General features: G+C 44.5%; 1 protein-coding gene across 1 annotated transcript in view; it reads left to right on the top strand.

Moving 5' to 3' along the window:
* ptprja (protein tyrosine phosphatase receptor type Ja) overlaps positions 1-12,375 on the top strand; it is a 76,171-nt gene that overhangs the window by 39,200 nt on the left and 24,596 nt on the right. Inside the window, exons 8-17 of the mRNA XM_069181871.1 lie at positions 1,136-1,417; positions 1,826-2,130; positions 2,486-2,795; positions 3,383-3,664; positions 4,258-4,539; positions 5,821-6,126; positions 6,476-6,790; positions 8,068-8,374; positions 8,724-9,044; positions 9,425-9,441. Coding sequence (XP_069037972.1) covers positions 1,136-1,417; positions 1,826-2,130; positions 2,486-2,795; positions 3,383-3,664; positions 4,258-4,539; positions 5,821-6,126; positions 6,476-6,790; positions 8,068-8,374; positions 8,724-9,044; positions 9,425-9,441 — 2,727 coding nt within the window. The remainder of the gene's footprint in view (positions 1-1,135; positions 1,418-1,825; positions 2,131-2,485; positions 2,796-3,382; positions 3,665-4,257; positions 4,540-5,820; positions 6,127-6,475; positions 6,791-8,067; positions 8,375-8,723; positions 9,045-9,424; positions 9,442-12,375) is intronic.

Genomic DNA, 12,375 nt, shown 5'->3' with positions numbered 1-12,375 from the left:
AGGGTGTATCCTGCCTTGTGCCTGTTGCTGCTGGGTTTGACTCTGTGTCCCCAGCAACCTGGATAAAGCAGGTTAGAAAATGGATGGGTTGGAATGTTCTCATCATTTTAATGTTTCCCTTTATTTGATTTCATTTCAGTCTTTTCAGGTAGCTCTAAGAGAGTGGAGAGGTGTTTTTTGAGTGTACATTGCGAAAGGGATCACAACACCCAGCTAATGTTTGTGCTTGTTCTTCCCAAACCCCTTACCTGCACTCACAGGGCCTGATGTCATCAGGAACCTGACTGTCACTCAAGTCACCACATCTTCTGTGTCTCTGAACTGGACTGAGCCTGTGGGAAAAAGCTCCTACTTTAGAGTGGAGGTGCTCGAGACTGGGACAAATTCAACCTTTTATCTGACTCAAAGTCGTGAAAATATGACAGAGAAGTCCTTTAATATTGGTAATCTGACTGCGGGGACTGGATACACTTTCACAGTCATTGCAATGGCTGCAGATAATTCAACAGCAGGAGCCCCTGTCAGCCTCTCTCAGTATACAAGTAAGACGTTGCCTTCTCCTGACTGAGACACTAGATCACGTTTTTACTCTGCAGATACCTGAAAGTTGTTATTTTTTAATGCACATTGTGTATTAAAGGATGGCACAGTGGAAAGCATTGCTATATCATTGAGCTGAAGCCCTAGTTTCAGTTCCTGCAAGGAGTTTGCATGTTCTCCCTGTGTTTGCATGGGTTTCCTCTAAGTGCTCCAGTGTACTTTCACAAACCAAAGGCATACAGTATTGGAATTTTAAAACGCTCTTGGTCAACTGGTCCTGGTGTGAGTGTGTCTGTGTCTGTGTGTGTGAGATGAGATGGAGTAGTGTCCTGTCCAGGGTGTATCCTGCCTTGTGCCTGTTGCTGCTGGGTTTGAATCTGTGTCCCCAGCAACCTGGATAAAGCAGGTTAGAAAATGGATGGGTTGGAATGTTCTCATCATTTTAATGTTTCCCTTTATTTGATTTCATTTCAGTCTTTTCAGGTAGCTCTAAGAGAGTGGAGAGGTGTTTTTTGAGTGTACATTGCGAAAGGGATCACAACACCCAGCTAATGTTTGTGCTTGTTCTTCCCAAACCCCTTACCTGCACTCACAGGGCCTGATGTCATCAGGAACCTGACTGTCACTCAAGTCACCACATCTTCTGTGTCTCTGAACTGGACTGAGCCTGTGGGAAAAAGCTCCTACTTTAGAGTGGAGGTGCTCGAGACTGGGACAAATTCAACCTTTTCTCTGACTCAAAGTCGTGAAAATATGACAGAGAAGTCCTTTAATATTGGTAATCTGACTGCGGGGACTGGATACACTTTCACAGTCATTGCAGTGGCTGCAGATAATTCAACAGCAGGAGCCCCTGTCAGCCTCTCTCAGTATACAAGTAAGACTTTGCCTTCTCCTGACTGAGACACTAGATCACGTTTTTACTCTGCATATACCTGAAAGATTTATTTCTGGGAAAACTGGTCCTGGTGTGAGTGTGTCTGTGTCTCTGTGTGTGTGAGAGATGAGATGGAGTAGTGTCCTGTCCAGGGTGTATCCTGCCTTGTGCCTGTTGCTGCTGGGTTTGACTCTGTGTCCCCAGCAACCTGGTTAAAGCAGGTTAGAAATGGATGGGTGGAATTTTCTCATCATTTTAATGTTTCCCTTTATTTGATTTCATTTCAGTCTTTTCAGGTAGCTCTAAGAGAGTGGAGAGGTGTTTTTTGAGTGTACATTGCGAAAGGGATCACAACACCCAGCTAATGTTTGTGCTTGTTCTTCCCAAACCCCTTACCTGCACTCACAGGGCCTGATGTCATCAGGAACCTGACTGTCACTCAAGTCACCACATCTTCTGTGTCTCTGAACTGGACTGAGCCTGTGGGAAAAAGCTCCTACTTTAGAGTGGAGGTGCTCGAGACTGGGACAAATTCAACCTTTTCTCTGACTCAAAGTCGTGAAAATATGACAGAGAAGTCCTTTAATATTGGTAATCTGACTGCGGGGACTGGATACACTTTCACAGTCATTGCAGTGGCTGCAGATAATTCAACAGCAGGAGCCCCTGTCAGCCTCTCTCAGTATACAAGTAAGACTTTGCCTTCTCCTGACTGAGACACTAGATCACGTTTTTACTCTGCATATACCTGAAATATTTTTTTCTGGGAAAACTGGTCCTGGTGTGAGTGTGTCCGTGTCTGTGTGTGTGTGAGATGAGATGGAGTAGTGTCCTGTCCAGGGTGTATCCTGCCTTGTGCCTGTTGCTGCTGGGTTTGACTCTGTGTCCCCAGCAACCTGGTTAAAGCAGGTTAGAAATGGATGGGTGGAATTTTCTCATCATTTTATTGTTTCCCTTTATTTGATTTCATTTCAGTCTTTTCAGGTAGCTCTAAGAGAGTGGAGAGGTGTTTTTTGAGTGTACATTGCGAAAGGGATCACAACACCCAGCTAATGTTTGTGCTTGTTCTTTCCAAACCCCTTACCTGCACTCACAGGGCCTGATGTCATCAGGAACCTGACTGTCACTCAAGTCACCACATCTTCTGTGTCTCTGAACTGGACTGAGCCTGTGGGAAAAAGCTCCTACTTTAGAGTTGACGTGTTCGAGACTGGGACAAATTCAACCTTTTCTCTGACTCAAAGTCGTGAAAATATGACAGAGAAGTCCTTTAATATTGGTAATCTGACTGCGGGGACAGGATACACTTTCACAGTCATTGCAGTGGCTGCAGATAATTCAACAGCAGGAGCCCCTGTCAGCCTCTCTCAGTATACAAGTAAGATGTTGCCTTCTCCTGACTGAGACACTAGATCACGTTTTTACTCTGCAGATACCTGAAAGTTGTTATTTTTTAATGCACATTGTGTATTAAAGGATGGCACAGTGGAAAGCATTGCTATATCATTGAGCTGAAGCCCTAGTTTCAGTTCCTGCAAGGAGTTTGCATGTTCTCCCTATGTTTGCATGGGTTTCCTCTAAGTGCTCCAGTGTACTTTCACAAACCAAAGGCATACAGTATTGGAATTTTAAAACGCTCTTGGTCAACTGGTCCTGGTGTGAGTGTGTCTGTGTGTGTGAGATGAGATGGAGTAGTGTCCTGTCCAGGGTGTATCCTGCCTTGTGCCTGTTGCTGCTGGGTTTGACTCTGTGTCCCCAGCAACCTGGATAAAGCAGGTTAGAAAATGGATGGGTTGGAATGTTCTCATCATTTTAATGTTTCCCTTTATTTGATTTCATTTCAGTCTTTTCAGGTAGCTCTAAGAGAGTGGAGAGGTGTTTTTTGAGTGTACATTGCGAAAGGGATCACAACACCCAGCTAATGTTTGTGCTTGTTCTTCCCAAACCCCTTACCTGCACTCACAGGGCCTGATGTCATCAGGAACCTGACTGTCACTCAAGTCACCACATCTTCTGTGTCTCTGAACTGGACTGAGCCTGTGGGAAAAAGCTCCTACTTTAGAGTGGAGGTGCTCGAGACTGGGACAAATTCAACCTTTTATCTGACTCAAAGTCGTGAAAATATGACAGAGAAGTCCTTTAATATTGGTAATCTGACTGCGGGGACTGGATACACTTTCACAGTCATTGCAATGGCTGCAGATAATTCAACAGCAGGAGCCCCTGTCAGCCTCTCTCAGTATACAAGTAAGACGTTGCCTTCTCCTGACTGAGACACTAGATCACGTTTTTACTCTGCAGATACCTGAAAGTTGTTATTTTTTAATGCACATTGTGTATTAAAGGATGGCACAGTGGAAAGCATTGCTATATCATTGAGCTGAAGCCCTAGTTTCAGTTCCTGCAAGGAGTTTGCATGTTCTCCCTGTGTTTGCATGGGTTTCCTCTAAGTGCTCCAGTGTACTTTCACAAACCAAAGGCATACAGTATTGGAATTTTAAAACGCTCTTGGTCAACTGGTCCTGGTGTGAGTGTGTCTGTGTCTGTGTGTGTGAGATGAGATGGAGTAGTGTCCTGTCCAGGGTGTATCCTGCCTTGTGCCTGTTGCTGCTGGGTTTGAATCTGTGTCCCCAGCAACCTGGATAAAGCAGGTTAGAAAATGGATGGGTTGGAATGTTCTCATCATTTTAATGTTTCCCTTTATTTGATTTCATTTCAGTCTTTTCAGGTAGCTCTAAGAGAGTGGAGAGGTGTTTTTTGAGTGTACATTGCGAAAGGGATCACAACACCCAGCTAATGTTTGTGCTTGTTCTTCCCAAACCCCTTACCTGCACTCACAGGGCCTGATGTCATCAGGAACCTGACTGTCACTCAAGTCACCACATCTTCTGTGTCTCTGAACTGGACTGAGCCTGTGGGAAAAAGCTCCTACTTTAGAGTGGAGGTGCTCGAGACTGGGACAAATTCAACCTTTTCTCTGACTCAAAGTCGTGAAAATATGACAGAGAAGTCCTTTAATATTGGTAATCTGACTGCGGGGACTGGATACACTTTCACAGTCATTGCAGTGGCTGCAGATAATTCAACAGCAGGAGCCCCTGTCAGCCTCTCTCAGTATACAAGTAAGACTTTGCCTTCTCCTGACTGAGACACTAGATCACGTTTTTACTCTGCATATACCTGAAATATTTTTTTCTGGGAAAACTGGTCCTGGTGTGAGTGTGTCCGTGTCTGTGTGTGTGTGAGATGAGATGGAGTAGTGTCCTGTCCAGGGTGTATCCTGCCTTGTGCCTGTTGCTGCTGGGTTTGACTCTGTGTCCCCAGCAACCTGGTTAAAGCAGGTTAGAAATGGATGGGTGGAATTTTCTCATCATTTTATTGTTTCCCTTTATTTGATTTCATTTCAGTCTTTTCAGGTAGCTCTAAGAGAGTGGAGAGGTGTTTTTTGAGTGTACATTGCGAACGGGATCACAACACCCAGCTAATGTTTGTGCTTGTTCTTTCCAAACCCCTTACCTGCACTCACAGGGCCTGATGTCATCAGGAACCTGACTGTCACTCAAGTCACCACATCTTCTGTGTCTCTGAACTGGACTGAGCCTGTGGGAAAAAGCTCCTACTTTAGAGTTGACGTGTTCGAGACTGGGACAAATTCAACCTTTTCTCTGACTCAAAGTCGTGAAAATATGACAGAGAAGTCCTTTAATATTGGTAATCTGACTGCGGGGACTGGATACACTTTCACAGTCATTGCAATGGCTGCAGATAATTCAACAGCAGGAGCCCCTGTCAGCCTCTCTCAGTATACAAGTAAGACGTTGCCTTCTCCTGACTGAGACACTAGATCACGTTTTTACTCTGCAGATACCTGAAAGTTGTTATTTTTTAATGCACATTGTGTATTAAAGGATGGCACAGTGGAAAGCATTGCTATATCATTGAGCTGAAGCCCTAGTTTCAGTTCCTGCAAGGAGTTTGCATGTTCTCCCTGTGTTTGCATGGGTTTCCTCTAAGTGCTCCAGTGTACTTTCACAAACCAAAGGCATACAGTATTGGAATTTTAAAACGCTCTTGGTCAACTGGTCCTGGTGTGAGTGTGTCTGTGTCTGTGTGTGTGAGATGAGATGGAGTAGTGTCCTGTCCAGGGTGTATCCTGCCTTGTGCCTGTTGCTGCTGGGTTTGAATCTGTGTCCCCAGCAACCTGGATAAAGCAGGTTAGAAAATGGATGGGTTGGAATGTTCTCATCATTTTAATGTTTCCCTTTATTTGATTTCATTTCAGTCTTTTCAGGTAGCTCTAAGAGAGTGGAGAGGTGTTTTTTGAGTGTACATTGCGAAAGGGATCACAACACCCAGCTAATGTTTGTGCTTGTTCTTCCCAAACCCCTTACCTGCACTCACAGGGCCTGATGTCATCAGGAACCTGACTGTCACTCAAGTCACCACATCTTCTGTGTCTCTGAACTGGACTGAGCCTGTGGGAAAAAGCTCCTACTTTAGAGTGGAGGTGCTCGAGACTGGGACAAATTCAACCTTTTCTCTGACTCAAAGTCGTGAAAATATGACAGAGAAGTCCTTTAATATTGGTAATCTGACTGCGGGGACTGGATACACTTTCACAGTCATTGCAGTGGCTGCAGATAATTCAACAGCAGGAGCCCCTGTCAGCCTCTCTCAGTATACAAGTAAGACTTTGCCTTCTCCTGACTGAGACACTAGATCACGTTTTTACTCTGCATATACCTGAAATATTTTTTTCTGGGAAAACTGGTCCTGGTGTGAGTGTGTCCGTGTCTGTGTGTGTGTGAGATGAGATGGAGTAGTGTCCTGTCCAGGGTGTATCCTGCCTTGTGCCTGTTGCTGCTGGGTTTGACTCTGTGTCCCCAGCAACCTGGTTAAAGCAGGTTAGAAATGGATGGGTGGAATTTTCTCATCATTTTATTGTTTCCCTTTATTTGATTTCATTTCAGTCTTTTCAGGTAGCTCTAAGAGAGTGGAGAGGTGTTTTTTGAGTGTACATTGCGAACGGGATCACAACACCCAGCTAATGTTTGTGCTTGTTCTTTCCAAACCCCTTACCTGCACTCACAGGGCCTGATGTCATCAGGAACCTGACTGTCACTCAAGTCACCACATCTTCTGTGTCTCTGAACTGGACTGAGCCTGTGGGAAAAAGCTCCTACTTTAGAGTTGACGTGTTCGAGACTGGGACAAATTCAACCTTTTCTCTGACTCAAAGTCGTGAAAATATGACAGAGAAGTCCTTTAATATTGGTAATCTGACTGCGGGGACAGGATACACTTTCACAGTCATTGCAGTGGCTGCAGATAATTCAACAGCAGGAGCCCCTGTCAGCCTCTCTCAGTATACAAGTAAGATGTTGCCTTCTCCTGACTGAGACACTAGATCACGTTTTTACTCTGCAGATACCTGAAAGTTGTTATTTTTTAATGCACATTGTGTATTAAAGGATGGCACAGTGGAAAGCATTGCTATATCATTGAGCTGAAGCCCTAGTTTCAGTTCCTGCAAGGAGTTTGCATGTTCTCCCTATGTTTGCATGGGTTTCCTCTAAGTGCTCCAGTGTACTTTCACAAACCAAAGGCATACAGTATTGGAATTTTAAAACGCTCTTGGTCAACTGGTCCTGGTGTGAGTGTGTCTGTGTGTGTGAGATGAGATGGAGTAGTGTCCTGTCCAGGGTGTATCCTGCCTTGTGCCTGTTGCTGCTGGGTTTGACTCTGTGTCCCCAGCAACCTGGATAAAGCAGGTTAGAAAATGGATGGGTTGGAATGTTCTCATCATTTTAATGTTTCCCTTTATTTGATTTCATTTCAGTCTTTTCAGGTAGCTCTAAGAGAGTGGAGAGGTGTTTTTTGAGTGTACATTGCGAAAGGGATCACAACACCCAGCTAATGTTTGTGCTTGTTCTTCCCAAACCCCTTACCTGCACTCACAGGGCCTGATGTCATCAGGAACCTGACTGTCACTCAAGTCACCACATCTTCTGTGTCTCTGAACTGGACTGAGCCTGTGGGAAAAAGCTCCTACTTTAGAGTGGAGGTGCTCAAGACTGGGACAAATTCAACCTTTTCTCTGACTCAAAGTCGTGAAAATATGAGAGAGAAGTCCTTTAATATTGGTAATCTGACTGCGGGGACTGGATACACTTTTACAGTCATTGCAGTGGCTGCAGATAATTCAACAGCAGGAGCCCCTGTCAGCCTCTCTCAGTATACAAGTAAGACTTTGCCTTCTCCTGACTGAGACACTAGATCACGTTTTTACTCTGCATATACCTGAAATATTTTTTTCTGGGAAAACTGGTCCTGGTGTGAGTGTGTCCGTGTCTGTGTGTGTGTGAGATGAGATGGAGTAGTGTCCTGTCCAGGGTGTATCCTGCCTTGTGCCTGTTGCTGCTGGGTTTGAATCTGTGTCCCCAGCAACCTGGATAAAGCAGGTTAGAAAATGGATGGGTTGGAATGTTCTCATCATTTTAATGTTTCCCTTTATTTGATTTCATTTCAGTCTTTTCAGGTAGCTCTAAGAGAGTGGAGAGGTGTTTTTTGAGTGTACATTGCGAAAGGGATCACAACACCCAGCTAATGTTTGTGCTTGTTCTTCCCAAACCCCTTACCTGCACTCACAGGGCCTGATGTCATCAGGAACCTGACTGTCACTCAAGTCACCACATCTTCTGTGTCTCTGAACTGGACTGAGCCTGTGGGAAAAAGCTCCTACTTTAGAGTGGAGGTGCTCGAGACTGGGACAAATTCAACCTTTTCTCTGACTCAAAGTCGTGAAAATATGACAGAGAAGTCCTTTAATATTGGTAATCTGACTGCGGGGACTGGATACACTTTCACAGTCATTGCAGTGGCTGCAGATAATTCAACAGCAGGAGCCCCTGTCAGCCTCTCTCAGTATACAAGTAAGACTTTGCCTTCTCCTGACTGAGACACTAGATCACGTTTTTACTCTGCATATACCTGAAATATTTTTTTCTGGGAAAACTGGTCCTGGTGTGAGTGTGTCCGTGTCTGTGTGTGTGTGAGATGAGATGGAGTAGTGTCCTGTCCAGGGTGTATCCTGCCTTGTGCCTGTTGCTGCTGGGTTTGACTCTGTGTCCCCAGCAACCTGGTTAAAGCAGGTTAGAAATGGATGGGTGGAATTTTCTCATCATTTTATTGTTTCCCTTTATTTGATTTCATTTCAGTCTTTTCAGGTAGCTCTAAGAGAGTGGAGAGGTGTTTTTTGAGTGTACATTGCGAACGGGATCACAACACCCAGCTAATGTTTGTGCTTGTTCTTTCCAAACCCCTTACCTGCACTCACAGGGCCTGATGTCATCAGGAACCTGACTGTCACTCAAGTCACCACATCTTCTGTGTCTCTGAACTGGACTGAGCCTGTGGGAAAAAGCTCCTACTTTAGAGTTGACGTGTTCGAGACTGGGACAAATTCAACCTTTTCTCTGACTCAAAGTCGTGAAAATATGACAGAGAAGTCCTTTAATATTGGTAATCTGACTGCGGGGACTGGATACACTTTCACAGTCATTGCAATGGCTGCAGATAATTCAACAGCAGGAGCCCCTGTCAGCCTCTCTCAGTATACAAGTAAGACGTTGCCTTCTCCTGACTGAGACACTAGATCACGTTTTTACTCTGCAGATACCTGAAAGTTGTTATTTTTTAATGCACATTGTGTATTAAAGGATGGCACAGTGGAAAGCATTGCTATATCATTGAGCTGAAGCCCTAGTTTCAGTTCCTGCAAGGAGTTTGCATGTTCTCCCTGTGTTTGCATGGGTTTCCTCTAAGTGCTCCAGTGTACTTTCACAAACCAAAGGCATACAGTATTGGAATTTTAAAACGCTCTTGGTCAACTGGTCCTGGTGTGAGTGTGTCTGTGTCTGTGTGTGTGAGATGAGATGGAGTAGTGTCCTGTCCAGGGTGTATCCTGCCTTGTGCCTGTTGCTGCTGGGTTTGACTCTGTGTCCCCAGCAACCTGGATAAAGCAGGTTAGAAAATGGATGGGTTGGAATGTTCTCATCATTTTAATGTTTCCCTTTATTTGATTTCATTTCAGTCTTTTCAGGTAGCTCTAAGAGAGTGGAGAGGTGTTTTTTGAGTGTACATTGCGAAAGGGATCACAACACCCAGCTAATGTTTGTGCTTGTTCTTCCCAAACCCCTTACCTGCACTCACAGGGCCTGATGTCATCAGGAACCTGACTGTCACTCAAGTCACCACATCTTCTGTGTCTCTGAACTGGACTGAGCCTGTGGGAAAAAGCTCCTACTTTAGAGTGGAGGTGCTCAAGACTGGGACAAATTCAACCTTTTCTCTGACTCAAAGTCGTGAAAATATGAGAGAGAAGTCCTTTAATATTGGTAATCTGACTGCGGGGACTGGATACACTTTCACAGTCATTGCAGTGGCTGCAGATAATTCAACAGCAGGAGCCCCTGTCAGCCTCTCTCAGTATACAAGTAAGACTTTGCCTTCTCCTGACTGAGACACTAGATCACGTTTTTACTCTGCATATACCTGAAATATTTTTTTCTGGGATAACTGGTCCTGGTGTGAGTGTGTCTGTCTCTCTGTGTGTGAGATGAGATGGAGTAGTGTCCTGTCCAGGGTGTATCCTGCCTTGTGCCTGTTGCTGCTGGGTTTGACTCTGTGTCCCCAGCAACCTGGATAAAGCAGGTTAGAAAATGGATGGGTTGGAATTTTCTCATCATTTTAATGTTTCCCTTTATTTGATTTCATTTCAGTCTTTTCAGGTAGCTCTAAGAGAGTGGAGAGGTGTTTTTTGAATGTACATTGCGAAAGGGATCACAACACCCAGCTAATGTTTGTGCTTGTTCTTCCCAAACCCCTTACCTGCACTCACAGGGCCTGATGTCATCAGGAACCTGACTGTCACTCAAGTCACCACATCTTCTGTGTCTCTGAACTGGACTGAGCCTGTGGGAAAAAGCTCCTACTTTAGAGTGGAGGTGCTCAAGACTGGGACAAATTCAACCTTTTCTCTGACTCAAAGTCGTGAAAATATGAGAGAGAAGTCCTTTAATATTGGTAATCTGACTGCGGGGACTGGATACACTTTCACAGTCATTGCAGTGGCTGCAGATAATTCAACAGCAGGAGCCCCTGTCAGCCTCTCTCAGTATACAAGTAAGACTTTGCCTTCTCCTGACTGAGACACTAGATCACGTTTTTACTCTGCATATACCTGAAAGATTTTTTTCTGGGAAAACTGGTCCTGGTGTGAGTGTGTCTGTCTCTCTGTGTGTGAGAGTTGAGATGGAGTAGTGTCCTGTCCAGGGTGTATCCTGCCTTGTGCCTGTTGCTGCTGGGTTTGACTCTGTGTCCCCAGCAACCTGGTTAAAGCAGGTTAGAAATGGATGGGTGGAATTTTCTCATCATTTTATTGTTTCCCTTTATTTGATTTCATTTCAGTCTTTTCAGGTAGCTCTAAGAGAGTGGAGAGGTGTTTTTTGAGTGTACATTGCGAACGGGATCACAACACCCAGCTAATGTTTGTGCTTGTTCTTCCCAAACCCCTTACCTGCACTCACAGGGCCTGATGTCATCAGGAACCTGACTGTCACTCAAGTCACCACATCTTCTGTGTCTCTGAACTGGACTGAGCCTGTGGGAAAAAGCTCCTACTTTAGAGTGGAGGTGCTCGAGACTGGGACAAATTCAACCTTTTCTCTGACTCAAAGTCGTGAAAATATGACAGAGAAGTCCTTTAATATTGGTAATCTGACTGCGGGGACTGGATACACTTTCACAGTCATTGCAGTGGCTGCAGATAACTCAACAGCAGGAGCCCCTGTCAGCCTCTCTCAGTATACAAGTAAGACTTTGCCTTCTCCTGACTGAGACACTAGATCACGTTTTTACTCTGCATATACCTGAAAGTTGTTATTTTTTAATGTACATTGTGTATTAAAGGATGGCACAGTGGAAAGCATTGCTATCTCATTGAGCAGAAGCCCTGGTATCAGTTCCTGCAAGGAGTTTGTATGTTCTCCCTGTGTTTGCATGGGTTTCCTCTAAGTGCTCCAGTGTACTTTCACAATCCAAAGGCATACAGTATTGGAATTTTAAAACGCTCTTGGTCAACTTGTCCTGGTGTGAGTGTGTCCTTGTCTGTGTGCGTGAGATGAGATGGAGTAGTGTCCTGTCCAGGGTGTATCCTGCCTTGTGCCTGTTGCTCCTGGGTTTGACTCTGTGTCCCCAGCAACCTGGATAAAACAGGTTAGAAAATGGATGGGTTGGAATTTTCTCATCATTTTAATGTTTACCTTTATTTGATTTCATTTCAGTCTTTTCAGGTAGCTCTAAGAGAGTGGAGAGGTGTTTTTTGAATGTACATTGCGAACGGGATCACAACACCCAGCTAATGTTTGTGCTTGTTCTTCCCAAACCCCTTACCTGCACTCACAGGGCCTGATGTCATCAGGAACCTGACTGTCACTCAAGTCACCACATCTTCTGTGTCTCTGAACTGGACTGAGCCTGTGGGAAAAAGCTCCTACTTTAGAGTGGAGGTGCTCAAGACTGGGACAAATTCAACCTTTTCTCTGACTCAAAGTCGTGAAAATATGACAGGGAAGTCCTTTAATATTACTAATCTGACTGCGGGGACTGGATACACTTTCACAGTCATTGCAGTGGCTGCAGATAACTCAACAGCAGGAGCCCCTATCCACCTCTTTAAATTTACAAGTAAGACTTTGCCTTCTTCAGACTTAAACATCAATTTATGTGTTTTCAATTGGAGACAATTCTAGTTTATTTTGTCAGTTCAGTACACAATCACTTTTTTTCATCCCTTGCTACAGTATATGCCCCTTTGTCAGATGTACAGTTTGAACTCAACTGGATTTTTAATGTCATTATGCTTTTCTTTTAAATGAGCATCGTCTTTACTCAGATTA

This window comes from Lepisosteus oculatus, chromosome 21 (genome assembly GCF_040954835.1).
Source record: "Lepisosteus oculatus isolate fLepOcu1 chromosome 21, fLepOcu1.hap2, whole genome shotgun sequence".
Classification (NCBI taxonomy): Eukaryota; Metazoa; Chordata; class Actinopteri; order Semionotiformes; family Lepisosteidae; genus Lepisosteus; species Lepisosteus oculatus.
Note: the sequence above shows the minus strand (reverse complement) of the source record. Positions and strands in the feature narration are given on the sequence as shown.